Below are 18,433 nucleotides of genomic sequence, written 5' to 3'. Positions count from 1 at the left end.
ACAGTGGATTAGGCTGCTGTGTGGAGCAGTGGGACCTGCAGGATAGCCTGAACCGAGTCCTGTCCAGTATAGTACGTACAGCGGAAAAGAAAAGGTGTGAGTACCTTTCACGCCTTCCAGGGAGACAGACATAACACTAGGGGTGAAGTCAGGTTTTGTCTTGTGATCTTGTTTTCATCAGAAAAGAAATCCACAAAAGTGAAACGATTCACCCAGGTGCTTACCACCTCTTTAAACAGTCTTCTATTGGTGTTGGCCCTGGCCCACAGCCTCTGTTCCTCGCCAGCAAATTAGATCTGAAATGTTTTGGAAAGCTTAGATGTGATTTGGACTGCGATTTGCAAACTAGTAAGTAAATAACGAGATTCTGTGCATCTTTTGGATAAAAGCTTTTAATTTACACTCAGAAACTCATGTCATTCAGACTACCACACCCAGGGGCATTTACCAAGTATTTTTAATGAAAGACCTTTCCCCTAAGATGCTTCATGTAATAAAATCTCCTGGTATAGAAACAGTAGTCTGAACCACAGGAAAAGCAAAGGATTTCAAAACTGAAATAAAATTATGTTTCTCCATAATTTTCTGACAAAAGTGATGCTATCTAGTAATGCAGAATTGATTGACCAGGTTTTTGTTTTTGTTTTACTGTGGCAGTGACTTCAAATGGCTTTGACACTTTAGATATGAATATATTATATATTAAAGCTGCATTTGGTCAGGTGTAGTGGCACATTCCTTTAATCTCAGCATTCAGGAGGCAGAGGTAGGCACATCTCTTAGTTCACAGCTAACCTGGTCTACATAGTAAGGTCCAGGTCAGTCAGGACTAGAAACTGAGCCCCCTGTTTCAACAAACAGCTGTATTTGTGCTTTAATATCTGAAAGCTATTTAAAATTGAATTGATCAAAGCTGACACAAATGAGTATTATGAACAGGTCCTGCTTCCAACCTTCACACATGCCAAGGTAAAGTCATCCCATTTTGTGATTCTTCTGTGATGAGTATGAAATGTCCTCCTTCATCTCTTGATTAATTTTATTTTAAAGTCTAATTTGTTAGATATTAGTATTGCTACCCCCGCTTGTTTCTTGGATCCATTTGATTGGAAAATCTTTTCCCAATCCTTAACTCTGAGGTAATGTCTGTCTTTGAGGCTAAGGAGTGTTTCTTGTATGCAGCAGAAGGATGGGTTCTATCTTCAAATTCATTCTGTTAGCCTGTGTCTTTTTATGGACGAGTTTAGACTATTAATATTGAGGGATATTAATAACCATTGATTGCTCATTCTTGTTTGTTTTTGAATGGTTGTTGGTGTTGGAATTATATGTGGATTTCCACCCCTTTTTTCTTTTGGCTGTTGATAAGTTGGGATTATCTATTGCCTATGTTTTTCTGGTTGTAGTTAACTGCCTTGGGTTGGAGTTTTTGTTCCAGAACTTTCTGTAGGGCTGGGTTAGTGGATATGGATTGTTTGAATCTGGTTTTGTCCTGAAATATCTTGTTTTCTCCATCAATAGTGATTGAAAGCTTTGCTGGATATAGTAGTCTGGGCTGGCATCCGTGGTCTCTTAGTGTTGGTAGAATATCTATCTAAGACCTTCTGGCTTTCATAGTTTCCATGGAGAAGTCAGGTGTAATTCTGATAGGTTTGCCTTTATATGTTACTTGACCTTTTTCCTTAGCTGCTCTTTATATTCTTTCTTTATTCTGTATGTTTTGGGTCTTGATTATTATGTGGCGAGGGGTCTGTTTTGTGGTCTATTCTATTTGGTGTTCTGTAAGCTTCTTGCACCTTCATTGGCATGTCTTTCTATAGGTTGAGAAAGTTTTCTTCTTTGATTTTGTTAAATATATTTTCTGCCCCTTTGAGGTGATTTTCTTCACCTTCTTATATACCTGTTATTCTTAAGTTTGTCTTTCCATGGTGTCCCATATTTCTTGGATATTTTGTGTTAGGGATTTGTTGTCGTAGTGCCATTCTCTTTGTAGGCCATCTTCTTTCCATCAATAACAGTGACCTTCCTGTAATTCCAGCATTCAGTTGGCAGAGACAGGATACCTAGAACAAGCTGGGTATCTAGACTATCTGAATTGTTCAATTGAGAGATCTTGCCTCAATCAATACCATAGAGAGCAGGAAGACTCCTGAAGTTAATGTCAGTCCTCCATGTATACACATGCAAAAATGCTTCTAACATTACACACACAGACATATTTTTAAATAAAATTTTAATGTACATATAAACACAGGCAACTAAGGGAGAGAGAATGCCTCTTAGAAAACAGCAGGTTCACACTAAGGACATGGGTGTGAACTCTCGAATCATGCTTAACTTAGTATTAGCCATATATATTATTTTAGTAGCTTCTGATGTTACTTTCTTTGTTTAAAGGGTTTGGTTTTTTTGTTTTGTTTTTGGTTTTGTTTTTGGTTTTGTTTTGTTTTTTGTTTTTTTGTTTTTGGTTTTTACGAGACAGGGTTTCTCTGTATTGTTTTGGAGGTTGTTGGTCCAGCCTGGCCTCGAACTCACAGAGATCCGCCTGCCTCTGCCTCCCGAGTGCTGGGATTAAAGGCGTGCGCCACCACCACCCGGCTTGTTTAAAGGGTTTCTGAGAAACACTCCTAACCCCTTTTTTCTTTTCTTTTGACAAGACAAAATAATACTAGGTCACAAGAAAATTAAGGCAAGTTTTGACTATAAACAAAATGTATAATCTTGTTTGTAGGATTTTTAGAAATATATAGGTTAGTAGCTGGGAAAAAATAAGGTTAAACGCAATGGTCACAAGCACTTAGGCCTTAAGCATGGTTAGTTTCTATATAACATTCTTATTTCAAATACCGATATTGTCTCTACATATGTAATTAATCTCCCCCCTCCCTTTAGAATGGGTCTCACTATGTAGCCTGGACTGGCCTGGAGTTTTTCACGTACACTAGGTTAGTTTTGAACTCTGCCTCCGCCTCCTTAGTGCCAGGTTTAAAGGTGTGCACCATCACATCTAACCTATTCTTTATGCCAACTTTGTTAGTTGTGTCAAAGTTCTGGACTCCTAGCTGATAAAAGACTCAACCAGACTCAAGTGAACACCACCCATTCCTTTCTATGGTCCCCGAACTTTTTCTATCCTGCCTCAGTTTCTCACATTGCACTTCCATTATCCATCTTAAATTGTAATACTGCTGTGTTCATTAAAAGAAGAATGTAATTGACAAAATCATGCTTCTCTTTTAAGAACCAAGGCAGGAAGTCAGTCCTCCTTTGAACTTGTTCATGCATGGCCTGTGGAATTCTGAACTTCATAATTGAAGAACTTGCCCTCATTTCTGGGTTTATTTTCAGGTATAGAAACTCTTGCCTAGTTCGCATTGAGTGTCCTGGTTCTTTCTGTCAGAGCTTCCTGCTGTGAAGTCTTTCACTCTATTTTTACCACGCCTGTTTCTGACGACAGCTTGTTCAGGGAGGAGTTCCGAATTATTTAGTTGCACCTCGTTGTCTTTCTGTCACTGAGATATTTTGGCTGAAGTCTCTCCTCTTACTGTTCTATGGAAAGAATAACAATCGTTCACTGCTTAGTGCTACGGTCCTCATTACTGCTCTCACAGAACCTCTGAGATCTCTGCAGTGAGCCAAATTACCTTAAGACCTTAGAGAGAAAACAAAGAAAAAAAAATGAAGGTCTATTGGTCATTGTTCTCATTCTATGGCAAAATACCTAAAAAAGCCACTCAAGGAAGGAAAATATCAAAAACAACTCAAGGAAGGAAGGATTATTTTGGTTTTTGGTTCAGGTGGATATAACCCATCTTGCAGGGATGTTAGACAGGAACGTGAGGTCACTGGTCACAATCAGGAAGCAGAGAGATGATGACTAGTGCTCAGATTATCTTTTCTTCCCCCCCCCCCCCCTTTTGTTTTCAGTCTAGGACTTTATGGGATGGTCCCACACACAGGCAGAATGTATGCTCCCTCCTTAATAACAGCTATCTGGAAACAGCCCATTAAGGAAAATTGAAACCTGGGGATCAGACATCCAGGAAGGAACACGCTGTTTGGAAGCAATGGCTCCCCTGTCTCAGGTTTCTGCCATTCTTCCTGGTGTGTAGCATGACTGGTGATGGTTGTACTCTACTCTTCCAGCCCTCCTTTATGCAGCATCTACCTCCTTTTACTGTCTTGAGGCTGTACTGAGGTTATTCTGAGGGGTTCCGTTGACCACACACACACACACACACACACACACACACACACACACACACACAATCTGTTTGCATTTGAATAATGGGAATTCTCACTTTGCTAATTGTGTACCCCCTACACCAAGGTGATATATTGCACGACCCCTCGTAGATGCCTGAAGCCACAGATAGTACTAGCCTTTCATAACAAGGCTCATTTCCATCATTATTGCTTTGTTTTATTTTGTTTGGTTGGTTTGTTTTTTTAGACAAGGACTCATTCTCTAATCTATGCTTACCTAGAACCCACTAACTAACAAAAGGTAGTTCAAACTCAGGCCAGTCCTGCATTATTAGCCTCATGACCTGGGATTGCAGACATAAACCTTAATACCCAGATTATACTACATTTCCCCCCATACATATATACTCATGACAAAGTTGGCTTTATAAATTAGGCATAGTGCAATATTAACAATGAGTCATAAAGTATAACAATGAGACAAAAGTAGTATAATAAAAGTTTCATAAATGAGTTTTCTGTTCTAGTGTGTTACTGTGTTTTCTTCTAAAGGGAACATTTCATGACTCTTTTGGATATCTGAGTCACCAGAATAATGTTTCATGGCTTGTGGCAGTTATTAAGTAAAGTGTATCTGCCTGGGAATATTTCTCTGGTAGCTGAGTAGTCAAGCAACAGGTGTGTGCAGCGGGGATCCCCGGATAAAGGCTGGTTCCATCTGCAGTGCAGAACCCAATTTGTGAACCCTGAAACAAGAAAGTGGAAAGAGGTCTCTGGGGAGGATGATGCCAGCCTGGAGGTAGAGACGGGGTCAACAAAGACATGGTCTGTATGAAAAGGACAGATCAGCCCTTGTTTGTAATTGGATTTCAAAAGCTTTTATTTTTTTTCAAGACATGTTTCTCTGTGTAGCTGGCCATCTTAGAACTTGCTCTGTAGACCAGGCTGACCTGGAACTCAGATATCCACCTGCCTCTGCCTCCTGGGTGCTAGGATTAAAGGCATGCGCCACCACTCCCAGATCCAATAAAACCCAAGTTTTTTAAAGTATGGACTATTTCTAGAGTTTTTTATCAAATAATTTCAGACCACATTTGATCTGAAACCTTAGAAAGCAAAAGAGCATATGTGGACATGGGGGTCTACAGTATGTAATGGATAGTATTCTTACCTCTTAAGCTAGCAAACATGGATGTTACCAGACTTTAAGCCATCTAACAGATTCTGGGTTTGTATATTGTACATGAACATAAGGAAGTATGGAAATAGTGCTATTCTCTGATGAGGAGAGGGTTTCTTAAAGGTTTATTAGTGTATTCTAAGTGCTACAGTAACAGGATTCATTATGACATTTTCATGCACTTATGTAACGTATTCTGATCATATTTGCCCCCATTACCTTCTCTTGTCCCCTCCTCCTGATTCCCATTCTCTTCCTAACCAGTCACCCTTTTACTTTGTTGTACTTTTTAACTTTTGGTGACTAGAGTTGCTTACAGGAGAATGAGTGAGGGCTGGGTGGGTGGTGAGTGTTTGAAATTTCCTCTACCTTTGCCATGCTGAGAATTGGAAGGTGGGGACATTTTTTTGCCTGGGTTGGGATTTGTTTGTGATGGGATATGGCTGATTGATTACATTAAGGATTAAGAGAAGCCTAGGAGCTCCCTGACACCTAATGAGTACTCTTGTGACACGTTTTGGTAGCCACAGGCTTTGGGACTAGAGACTCGGGCCTGCATTCTGGCAGGATCACTTCATACCTTAAACTCTGTTATAAGGCATTGAGCTCATGAGTCTCCATGTCCTCATTGCACCAACACAGGCCCTTCTGTCTGAGGGCTTGTGCTGCAGGGCAGCGCTAGACTATATGAGGTGTGTGCTAAATATTCTTAGGTGACAAGGATGGCGTCGTGCCTCTGCACGACAGCTTTTTAATAAGGTGACTGTTAATGAGAAACTGGGCACAGGGAGATGGCTCATTGGGTAGAAGTGCTTGCCAGTCATGTATGACCTCAGTTTAATCTCCAGAACCCACAGTGAAAGGAGAGTCTACTCCTGTAAGTGGTCCTCCGTATGTGGTACATACACCTCCAAGGGGGCTCAGGCACACAGACACACACCATACACACAGTGCTAATAAAATCTGAACACTTTTAAAAGGAGAGAGACTGAAACTCTAAGGAGGTGAGTTAGGAGAGTCTTGGTGATTGCATTTTTGAATGCCTGTAAAGGGAATTATAAAGCATTTTGAGTATAAGGAAAATATAGCAACTAAGAATTGGAGTAGATTTCTAATGTCCACTTTTTTGTAAGAAAGAAGGAAACCTTAGGCCAAACATTGCTACTACAGGGCATAGTACCTTGATATTCTTTTTGTTTGATTGTTTGGTTTTTGTTTGTTTGAGATATGTACCTCTGGCTGGCCTGTAGCTTGCTGTGTATATCAAGCTGGCCTTGAACTCACAGAGATCCACCTGCCTATGCCACCACACCAAACTTAATATTCTCGATAAAGGAATTCCAGGTTGCTAGTAACCTGAGTCCTATTTGCTTATCTGGCTAAGATTTCCATTAAGAGTTATGCCTGGGCTGGAGAGACAGCTCATTTGGTAAAATGCTTGCCACACAAGCATTAAGGATCTGAGTTTAGTTCCAAGCACCATATAAACTATCAGTTGGGGTGGCAAGTCCCTGTAGTAGCAGTGCAGAGAAGGTGAAGGCAGAGGACAAATCCCTGGGCTCACTGCTAGCCAGCTTAGCCTACTGATAGAGCCCAGGTCCAGGTGAGAAACCTGACTCTAAAAACAAGTATGGGGCTGGAGAGATAGGTCAAGAGTGAGTGCTTGCTCTTCTCAGGACAAGAGTTTGGTTCCCAGAACCCACATCATGCAGCTCACAGCTGCCTACAACTCCAGCTCCAAGAGATAGAATGTTTCTGGCCCCTGTGGCCTACACACACACACACACACACACACACACACACACACACACACACACACCACCACCACCACCACCACCACCACCACCACCACCACCACCACCACCACCACCACCACCACCACCACAAATAATAGCAAAATTATTAAGCCCAAGTTGGCCACACACACACCAATGTTTCTGGCCCCTGTGGCCTACACACACACACACACACACACACACACACACACACACACACACACCACCACCACCACCACCACCACCACCACCACCACCACCACCACTACCACAAATAATAACAAAATTATTAATCCCAGGTTAGCCACACACACACACACCATCACCACCACCACCACAAATAATAACAAAATTATTAAGCCCAGGTTGGCCCCTGGTCACCACATGTATTCACCTGCACAAGTACACATGAACATGTGTACACACACAAAAGACACATACCCAAAGATTATGTTGAGGTATCTTCAATTCCTGGCAAGCAATCATTTTTTTGCAGTATTAATAACAATTCTTGTTAAAGGTAGATTACATTATTTAGCCTTTCCTATTGTAGGAAGGTAATAGGACACCTTCTAGCTTCTCTCCCTTTCCTCTTTTTATTTATTTCTTTACTTTTAAGGAAGAAATCAATGTGATTATTTTTTTCTGATTACAGACAGATGTCACAAAGTAGCCCAGGCTAACTTCCAGCCCACAAACCTCTGTCAGCCTCCCTATGCTGTGATCACAAGCATATACCATCATGCAGATGATCAGTGGGAAAAGCACTTGCCACACACATTAGACCTGGACTGGACCCCCCAGAGCCCATGGTGGAGGGAAAGGACTACATTAATGCCTCCATGTTCATGTTGTGACAGACAGGCATATATGTGTGTATGTACACACACAATAAATAAAATGTGATAAAAATGTTAAAATACTGATACCAAAAACTGCCACCACATAGCCCACATATGGGATATAGTTCTTTAGACCCACACGGAAGCCTTTATTTTAGAAGTGCTTATCTGATACATTTTCCGCTAAATACCATGCATCGAGATGTCACCTTCACCATTTCTTTTTAGGGTGATTGTTCTCCATTGTCGCCATGATAACAGGTGGGGAAACCCACAGGTATCCTGCTTCTTAATTCAAAGTATAGTGAGGGTGACATTTTATTGCCTAAGTTTTAACCTTTTTTAGTACAGAACCATAAAAATGGAATTGTTTGATCAAACTTTAACTGGCAACTAGGTTTGGTGCTATTTGCCTGTAATCTAAGGCAGTCCGTTAAGAACTTGTCTCAAAATAAAGTTTAGAAGTTTAAAATGTTCTTTCTTGGATGAACACTTGTAGTTCATGTACTGGGTTTTGTCTTCAGTACCAAAATTTTAATAGGCATGATGGTTATAAATATAATGTATTGATTTTCTTCCTTGTGATTTATATTCAGTAAAGGTTGTTTTAAAAGTCAAAGTATAGATTCTAATGTCTTAAAATATGATGCTCAGATGTTCGAAGTAAAGATGGGGGAAGGACTCAGATTTCATTATCAGCCACTGGCATAATGAGTTTCAGTTCAGCTCCCTAATAATAGTTTACCAGCTTGTATAATACATCATTTTGCTTTCAAAAAGGAAGCATGGGTGGGAGATGGTTGAGTGTCATAAATTATGACATGATGTTCAAACCTTGGACAAATCTGTTTCTTGAACTAAATTCTAATTTTGTATAATTAATATTTTCAACTCTAGCTTAAGTTAATTAACTTTTACTTCCAATTTGATATGTCATTTGAGTAGATTTAATTGAGCTGCTTTCAGCATAAATTTATATTCCTGTTCAGACAAACTATGGAAAATTAGGAATAGTTGAAAACGTTTCACTTTAATATTTTTGCATAATTAATTTGATGAAAACAAATCTCATTAAAGACTTTTAACATGAAATTTGTGCAGTGTTAGAAAAGGATTTACCTCCATTTATTTTGGCTGATTCTGCACTAGATTAATCCTAATTCTACTTCTGCTGCAAACTACAAATGCTGGAGCTAATGACCCCAACGTTGTCAGAACTGCCCCCATATTAAGATCTTGTTTTTCCTCACTGTGGAGACAGAAGGCCACCCCTGAGGGGGAAATCCTGTGCATGGAAACCTGCAGTGTGACTCACTAGCTTTGAAAATGCAGGCATGGCTGTTGTCTGGGGCCTTGGAATCCAGAATTGCTATAATTTGTTCATGAATGGGATTTGAATTTCAGAGCCTGGAAGAAAATTAATTCACCAAATATACCTATTATTGCTTTTCTGGGACCGGGGGTCAAGAGCTGAGACATAAGTTAGTATCTGGAGAGTTACAGAAGTCCCCCATTGTCAGTGATAAGAATAGGGACCTAAAGGCAACTCAGCAAACCAGAGTGCCTGGCCAGGCACATAGAAGGTGTGGTGGAGGGGGCAGTGATGAACACCTTTAATCACAGTGCTCAGGAGGTTGAGGCAGGAACATCACACTTGACAGCCAGCATGAACTACACGACAAATTCAAAGTCAGCCTAAGCTACACAGTGAGACCTGATCTCTAAATAAATGATTAGATGATGATGATAGGTGGGTAGGTAGGTAGATGGATGATAGATAGATAGATAGATAGATAGATAGATAGATAGATAGAGATAGGCAGGCATAGAGATGATAGTTACAGAGAAAGATTGGGCTGGAGGTATGGCTGAATGGTAGAGCACCTATTCAGCATGTGTGAGACCCTAGGTTCAATTTCCAGCACCAAAATAATAATAATAATAATGATAATAATAAATGTCTCATCGAAATTGCCTGTGGACAGAAAGTCTGTCTCCTTTTTCTTCTTTGTGTTTGCCAAGGCAAAGATCTGGGTATCTGAGAGCATCCGTCTCTGAGACTGTAAAGAAGGTTAGGGTTAATGTAGATATTTAGAATGACAAGAAGCTGCATCAGTGGAGTTATTCCATTTCAAAGAGCAGAAATAGTTCAAGCAATTGCCATTGCCACTTTGACTGACTATAACAAATGCCAATGTGGCTGAGCCTCTCTCCCTCCCTCCCTGTCTCCCTCCCTCCCTCCCTCTGTCCCTTCCTCCCTCATAGTTGTGGAGGATGGGAAACCTGAATCATGGTACCAAACTGGACCTTGGTGAAGCTTCCTTCCTGGTTCGCAGACAGACAGCCTCCTTATTGCTGTATCCTCCCATAGCAGAGAGATTCTCTCTCTTCTATCTCCCTTCTTCCTCCCATCTTTTCTCTTCTTCCCACTTCTTCCTTTCCTTCCTTCCTTGCCACTCCCTCTGGTAAGCAGAGCCTCTTGCTGTAGCCCAGGCTGACTTCAAACTCTGAATCCTCTTGCCTCACTCTTGCCAGTGCTAGGATTACAGGAATGAACTACCACATCGGATCATGTGCCTCCCGTAATGCTACCAATCCAATTGATTGATAGTGCTCTAATTTCCACACGACTGTGTGCAGGGGTGTGTGTGTGTGTGTGGTGCGTGGTGTGTGTGTGTGTGTGGTGTGTGGTGTGTGGTGTGTGTGTTAGAAATCAGCTTGTGGGAGTCTGTTCTCACTTTCCACCATGTGAGTCCCAGGTATCAAATTCAGATCTTCAGACGTGTAAGTGCCTTTACTCACTAAGCCATCTCACCGGTCTCGGCTACATCATTTTTAAAGTCAGAAGGAAGTGCTTTTGTTTTTGTCTAGAGATCTTAGTCTCCCCTTTAGATTTAATCTAGTAAAGTCTGGCTCCCCTGTGTCTAGAGCTGCTTGCTCTGTTTCCCGTTTTCCACTTGTAGCACTTCCTAAGCACTGCCAGGGAGCAGCTGTCCCCACAGTCAAGGCCACAGTTGCCGGCACTGCAGAAAGCAGCAGCAGCAGCAGACATGGCACTGTTCTGTCAGAGTGTTTCTCATTACTGTTAGAGCCTTTGCCTGATGACTGAGTTGGAGAAGATGATATTTAGTTTGGTGTCCAGCTATGTGGGGGCTGTACATATTTAGTGTGTGAAAGGGCCTGTGTTTAATCTCCAGCACCAAGGAGGAAAAACAGGAAGTGGAAAGGAAGGAAACAGTGTGTCTTTCTATTTGTGCCCCCCCCTCTCTGTGTGTGTGTGTGTGTGTGTGTGTGTGTGTGTGTGTGTGTGTGTGTGTGTTTCTGTATGGGAAATTAAACCATGAAAGCATTAGTACATTTGTATGAGAATTGGAAATCTGGGGTATAATCACATTATTAAATGCATGACTATTAAAGTTTAGCAGCAGAAAAGATGAGTGTCAGAATATATGAATGCAGAATTCCTTCAGGTATTAAGATCATGTCCATGATCTGTGACAGCTGCTCAGGACCACTTTGGAGCAGCTGCTTGAATTCCTTTATTGAACAGGAAAGCAAGTCAGAAATAACTGGGAGTGTGGGAGTCAGTGCATTTCTCTGATACTAATGAGCTCAGCCAGGAACAAAACACAACAGAATAGGAGGCAGAGTGGAAAAGTTGCCTGCTAGCCATGGCTGTACCTCCCTAGGCACAGGGGTGGACTGGCTTCCAAAGACAGTTAAAAGTATTCTGCTTCCCTCCCGTCCTTTGACAATTTCCCTTTGCTTTTTCATTGTAACCACAGTGATGAAACAGTGTTTTCAAAGATGCATGAATTGTGTCTCCAGATTCAATATTACAGAGACATCAAGGGCTGATGGATTAAACACTAATTTCAAGACTCCAGTTCTTGAATATAATTCTAAGATTGTAGTAGTTATCAGGGCCACAGCTACCTAGGGATAAAGTAACAGTACGGGTAACTAGTTCCTTATCAAACAGATGGGGAGAGCAGAACTGGATGGATGGTAAGAGAGAATAATTGTAAGTGTTGTATAATGTAAATCAGTGGGAAGATTTGAAATGAAAACAGTTTAGATCTACTTACTGTTCTGTCATATAAAGGTGACTCCAGTCAAACTATAATTCCAGTATACCTTGGACATGAGCAGATGACTCATTGGTTGTCTGCAGCAAGATGTAAAATTAGTTGACCTAAACTTCAACTTAAAGCAGGTATATAATATTTATCTCCTGTGTAATGTTAAATGGACTTCCTGAGCTCTGTATATACTGGAGTTGGTCTGTTTTCTACATTCTTTAGGAATCTGGAAAAGCCATAGAAAATGAAGTATCTGTTGTAAAACTTTGCATTGAGCTCAGCTACCATTCTCATAAAGTTTAGCAACAGGGTCAAGGAGTTTAGTCCTTTATTCTCTGTAGCCACAGCTGAGTTTAGGAGACTTTTCATAGTTGCTTAGAGTTCTCTTGTGAATCTGTGTACAAAGAATATTGAAACTTCTACCATTAATGAATCCTATACACACACTTAAAAGTGAAAACTTTATTGTTTAATCACAAGCATTACATATGTATATATATGTGTATATTCGTTGTATAAACTATACGAGTTGTATTTTTACAAGTATTTTATTTTTCCCAAACAGATAAATAATCAAATCCTTTATGGGAGAAGTCATCAAAATGCATCTGCCATTATTAAGACTGCCCCAAGCAGGGTCAAACTGGTTTTCATTAGGTAAGTTAAATTAGTCTTCTAAATATATAGTCTCCTCTGGAGAGACAATTATTGGCATAAGAATATTTTATTTTAGCTTTGTCTAAAAAAGTCACTGTATTCTACTTCTTACAGGAGTGCTGGTCAGGGATCTGGGTAGATTGAAGTAGCAGAGCACACTCGCTAGTATGTGCTAGATCCCGGCTTCATCCCCAGCACCAGATATGGTAGTGTGTGTCTGTGATCCCAGCAACTTGCAGAGGATGGGGCGGGGGCGGTCAGAAGTTCAACGTCATACCTGTATACATAGAGTTGGAGGGCAGCCTGCTGCATGAGACATTCTCATTAAGAAAAAAAGTGCTGGTGATTGATGTAGCCTAGGAAAGTCAGCTCTGTGGTGTTTGGGATTAAGTCTCTGTTATTTAATTTAAATGACATTTAAGTTTAGATAAGTTGTAGCTGGTGTAAGTAACCATGTTTGGTAAGTATTTCTGGGTGTCTGTCTCCTCTACAGTTCCATTATCATTTTTTAATTTTTTTAAAGATTTATTTATTGTATATACAGTATTCTGTCTACATGTATACTTGCAGGCCAGAAGAGGGTGCCAGATCTCATTACAGATGGTTGTGAGCCACCATGTGGTTGCTGGGAATTGAACTCAGGACCTCTGGAAGAGCAGCCAGTGGGTGCTCTTAACCACTGAGCCATCTCTCTAGCCCCCTGCCATTATCATTTTTAAAGTGGATACTATAAAGCAACTACCACCTTCATTATTTCATTTCAACATTTTAAAATAATGGAGTGGAGAGATGTCTCAATAGTTAAAAGCACGGGCTGCTCTTGCAAAGGACACGCATCAATTCCCAGCATCCATGTGGTAGCTTACAACCACCTGTAGCTCCAGTGCCAGGAGATCCAATTCCCTTTTCCTGACTTCCTTGGGCACCAGGTGTGAACATGGTACATATATATGCAGACAGAACACTTGTGCACATAAAATAAAGTAAGTAAATCAAAAGTTTTGAAAATAATATGGGCTGGGATGTAACTCAGTGGTAGAGCACTTAGAATACCTAAGGCCCTGGGTTTCATCCAAGCTCTGCAAAAGAAACAGATACAGTGGCCAACACAATGAGAAGTACAGGATGAGTGCTGAAAGACTGTTCACTGTTTTTCCCTTTCGCTCTACTTACCACCAGTCAGACCTCCCCTTACTGGGAACACTGGCATTTGAGGGTGATTTTGTTCCCAGTGTGGGCAGTGGTGCAGCTGAACAAACTTCCCACATCACCTTTCAACTGTTGGTTCTCCTGGCGCAGCCCTCCAGCTGCTTCCCTTTCCCCTACCTAACAGCTCTTTCTTCCCGATTGGTTTTTTTGTTCTGGCTTCTGAAGGAGGAGATCTTCTTGTGTGTATCTGTGTATTGAGTCAATTGCCGAGGCTTCCTCAGCAATGTCCTCTTTGGGGTTTCCTTGCACTTCCCATTTCCAGGGGCTTCAAATGAGCTTGCTTATGGTAAGGTGAGCAGATTTGAAGCAAGATCAGTAACTGAAAAGGCTAAGATGTCCATTGAGGGAGAGCCACTCAAGTCACAGGTTCAGGCTTGAAAACCGATGCGTGCCTGCTGTCGTTTTGGTATTGTTTGTATGTCCCACAGGGTTCATGGGTTGTAAGGTTTGATTTCCAGTGTGGGTTATGTGAAGAGGGGGTCCTTTCAGAGAGAGGTTTAAAAGTTGGTCAATCACTGGCTACTACCCTTTGAAAGATTAAGGCACTTCTCATGGATTTGGAGTTAGTTTTCTTGAAACCGGGTTCTTATAAAAAATATGAGCTTCAGGGCTAGAGAGATGGTTCTGGGGTATTTTCCCAATTTGGTTCCCAATACCCACATTTGATCATTCACAACCAACTATGATTTCAGCACCAGGGAGATCAGATACCTCTGGTGTCTTTGGACATCTGCATTCACATGTACATATGCATACTTCAAATATAATTTAAAAATTTAAAAGATGCACTTGGAATGGAGTTGTAGCTTAGACTGCTTGCCTGCGAACATACATGAGGCTCTCGGTTCCATCCTCAGCACCACAAAGAGAGTAAAACAGACAAAGCAAACAAATGCGCCTGATCCCAGAATCACCCTCTGTCTTCCTGGTTTCCCGGGATGCCTCTTACTCTCTTCCACACTGTAAGCGTTTCGTCGGGATGGGTCGGGACAGGATGGAACAGGAGTGGGTCAGGTATTCTGGCACTCGGGAGTCACAGAATACTCAGTGTTACACAGTTCAGGTGGAAAGGTATCCTGGAGCTCGGGAGCCAAGGATACTGAGTGTTACACAGCTCAGGTGGAAAGGTATCCTGGAGCTCGGGAGCCAAGGACCACCACAGGTTGCAGTAAGCTTGGCAGCTTACAGCCTTGCCTCAGAGAAAGGCTTCTCCGGTGTATCAGCTCCGCTCCGGCAGGACAGGGTCTTCCAGCTGGGGATGTTCGCCTAGTGTAGCAGTTTTGCTCCGCAGGAGGTTTCTCGGGCGAAGTTGCTACAGTTCAGCTCTGCTCCTGGAGAGCCGAGAGCGGAGAGCAGGGAGCCGGGCGGGAGCAGAGTGTAACAACTCTGCTCTGCCAAGGAAGGTTTCCCGGGCAAGTGTTACAGTGCTGCTCGCTCTGCTCTGCTCTGCTCTGCTCTGCCCAGGGTCGCCTCTGCTTGCTCTGCTCTGCTCTGCCCAGGGTCGCCTCTGCTCTGTCGCCGCCGCAAAAGAAGATCTTCACCCGAAGCTCATCCAAAGGTGTTTATTGGAAGACAGCTGGACCAGCCAAGCTGAACATACACAGGGTTTATATAGGGGTTCCTGGGGTTGGGGAAGTTTTTCCAGGGTAGGGATTGGTCCGATTTCAGTGCTGAGCTCAGATTGGCTAGAGCTCTGCTCTGGGATTGGTTACTTTTTTACACAGGATTAGGGTCAGATTTGGCTCTGGTTTCAGGGCCAAAGTGTGTTTCTTTCTCTGGTCCTTTTTAGCCTTTTGCCTCCAATTTTAGGGCCAGGGTACATTTCTTTCACTGACTCTGATTCCAGGGACAAAGTGTGTTCCTTTGGCACTGGTTTTAGGGTCAGGGTACATTTCTTTGGTTGTGGTTGCAGGGTCAAAGTGTGTTTCTTTGGCTCTGCTCAGGGTGTGCTTCTTTGACTGGTCCCTTTTCCCTACACACACTGCCCAAGTGATGGCACCATTTATATAGGCCCTCACCACAGCTTATACAATGCTGTTTTGATGCTCAACCTTTGAAAGCATGAACTAACCCTCATCAGAGAAGTAGCTACTTATAGTAGATGGGAACTGATACAATGATGCACAAACTGGGTAATGTACAGAAAGTGCAAGATTTTGGAGTTCTCTGTTGTTAATAGGATGTGTTCATCAAAGCCCTCTCCTCGAGACTCAGGGATCCACATGGAAGAAGAGCTGGAAAGACTGAGAGCCAGGTGATGGATGTCGCCAAGGAGACTGCCTTCTAGACACAACAGAATTGATACACACATGAACTCAGCATGACTGGCAGCATGCTCAGTATCTGCACAGGTTCAAGTCAGACAGGGTCCCAGCATTGAGAAGAGGAAGTGGACATGTGCTCCTATCCCTAAACAAGATGCTATCTATGTCAGGAGGTAATGGCACACATTTGTAATCCTAGCACTCGGGAGGCAAAGGCAGGCAGATCTGTGAGTTCGAATCCAGTTTGGTCTTCAGAGTTCCAGGACAGAGAAACCCTATCTCAAAAACAAAACAAAACAACAACAACAAAAAAAAAACAAAAACAAAAAAAAAAAAACGCTGTTTGCAGTTGATACCCAGTGGCAGAGGAAAAATCAGTTTTCTCTAATAGAGTATCATTGGGTATATCAACAACACTTCAGGACAGACCATACCCAGGAGTAGCTGACTAAGACAAAAACAATCTCAATGGTTTTTGTTTTTGTTTTGACTTCTCAAATTCTGCTTTCTTTGAGCATTTTTTGTCTTACTGGTCTGTGGCGCCAGCGCCACAAGCAACTCCAAGGTATCAGGGAAAGAAAGACCAGACGTCCAGCTGTTTGTACTAAGAGAATGGATGTGTAGTCTTTATTGCCAGGAGAGTGTGTATGTGTGTGTCTTCATTGCAAGTGCTAAGAGGGCTCCCTCTTGTAAGAGGGAGGAGCTTTATATACAGGTTTACAGCACAGTGGAAAAACCCCAGGTAGAAGAGATCGTTGTTTTCCTCCTGCTGAATGTTGATGTCAGAGGGTCAAGGCCAGGGCAGTAAGCCAGGACTAGAAAACAGAAAGCACTTGGACTGGAAAACAAGTTGCCCTTGTAGGCTGACCAGCAACTCACAGAGACCCCATGGGGCTGGGGCCCAACACTGGTCTTTTGCCTATTTATTTTAATTTCCAACTAGGGCATGATGTTCTTGGTTCTTGCTTATGTTTGTATTTGTTTGTTTTTAAAGAGAAAAAGGAAGAGAAATACATTTGTGTGAGTAGGGGGGATCTGGTAGTAATTGAGGAAAGGGAAAGCATAATCAAAATATATTGTATGGAAAAATATTTTTCAATTAATAGAAAAGCCATGAGCTAAACAAGGGTCTTTCTTTATAAGCCTTAGGAATTTTATTAACATTACATATATATTTGTATTTTTATTTTAGCAGTAAACAGAAGCACTTGGCTTTGTTTAGTGGATGGCATTAGCTGCAGTTACCAGTACAGTTATATACAGTGCAGTTATATACAGTGCAGTTATATACAGTGCAGTTATTACCAGTGCAGTTATAGACAGTGCAGTTATTACCAGTGCAGTTATTACCAGTGCAGTTATAGACAGTGCAGTTATTACCAGTGCAGTTATTACCAGTGCAGTTATTACCAGTGCAGTTATAGACAGTGCAGTTATTACCAGTGCAGTTATATACAGTGCAGTTATTACCAGTGCAGTTATTACCAGTGCAGTTATAGACAGTGCAGTTATAGACAGTGCAGTTATAGACAGTGCAGTTATAGACAGTGCAGTTATTACCAGTGCAGTTATATACAGTGCAGTTATATACAGTGCAGTTATTACCAGTACAGTTATTACCAGTGCAGTTATTACCAGTGCAGTTATTACCAGTACAGTTATTAACAGTGCAGTTATTACCAGTGCAGTTATTAACAGTGCAGTTATTAACAGTGCCGTTATTACCAGTGCAGTTATTACCAGTACAGTTATTACCAGTGCAGTTATTACCAGTGCAGTTATTAACAGTGCAGTTATTACCAGTGCAGTTATTAACAGTGCCGTTATTACCAGTACAGTTATTAACAGTGCAGTTATTACCACTGCAGTTATTACAGTGCCGTTATTAACAGTGCCATTATTAACAGCGCAGTTATTACCAGTGCAGTTATTACAGTGCAGTTATATACAGTGCAGTTATTAACAGTGCCATTATTACCAGTGCAGTTATTAACAGTGCAGTTATTTGTCACGTCTGCTGCGCGGCCTGTGTCCGAGAATGTGCGGACGGTGTCGGGGATTGACAACACAGAGACTCGTTCAACGATATAAAGAAAACTTTAAACAGGCTCCAAAAAGGTTCAAGAAAACCTCCTAAGAAAAGCTCCCACCAGAGAAGCTTCTGCTCTCTCCTCTACCCTGGCTGGTTCTGCTCTGACTCAGAGGTGGATGTGTGTGG

General features: G+C 41.7%; 1 protein-coding gene across 6 annotated transcripts in view; it reads left to right on the top strand.

The window, feature by feature from the left end:
- The window catches only part of Patj (PATJ crumbs cell polarity complex component), a 309,593-nt gene that overhangs the window by 168,562 nt on the left and 122,598 nt on the right, over nucleotides 1-18,433 (top strand). For all 6 annotated transcript variants that reach the window (XM_040757130.1, XM_040757131.1, XM_040757129.1 and 3 more), the window contains one exon: nucleotides 12,651-12,742. In XM_040757130.1, coding sequence (XP_040613064.1) covers nucleotides 12,651-12,742 — 92 coding nt within the window. The remainder of the gene's footprint in view (nucleotides 1-12,650; nucleotides 12,743-18,433) is intronic.

Source organism: Mesocricetus auratus, unplaced genomic scaffold (genome assembly GCF_017639785.1).
Source record: "Mesocricetus auratus isolate SY011 unplaced genomic scaffold, BCM_Maur_2.0 Super-Scaffold_100014, whole genome shotgun sequence".
In the NCBI taxonomy this organism is placed as follows: domain Eukaryota; kingdom Metazoa; phylum Chordata; class Mammalia; order Rodentia; family Cricetidae; genus Mesocricetus; species Mesocricetus auratus.
This window is presented reverse-complemented; position numbering and strand designations above follow the sequence as displayed.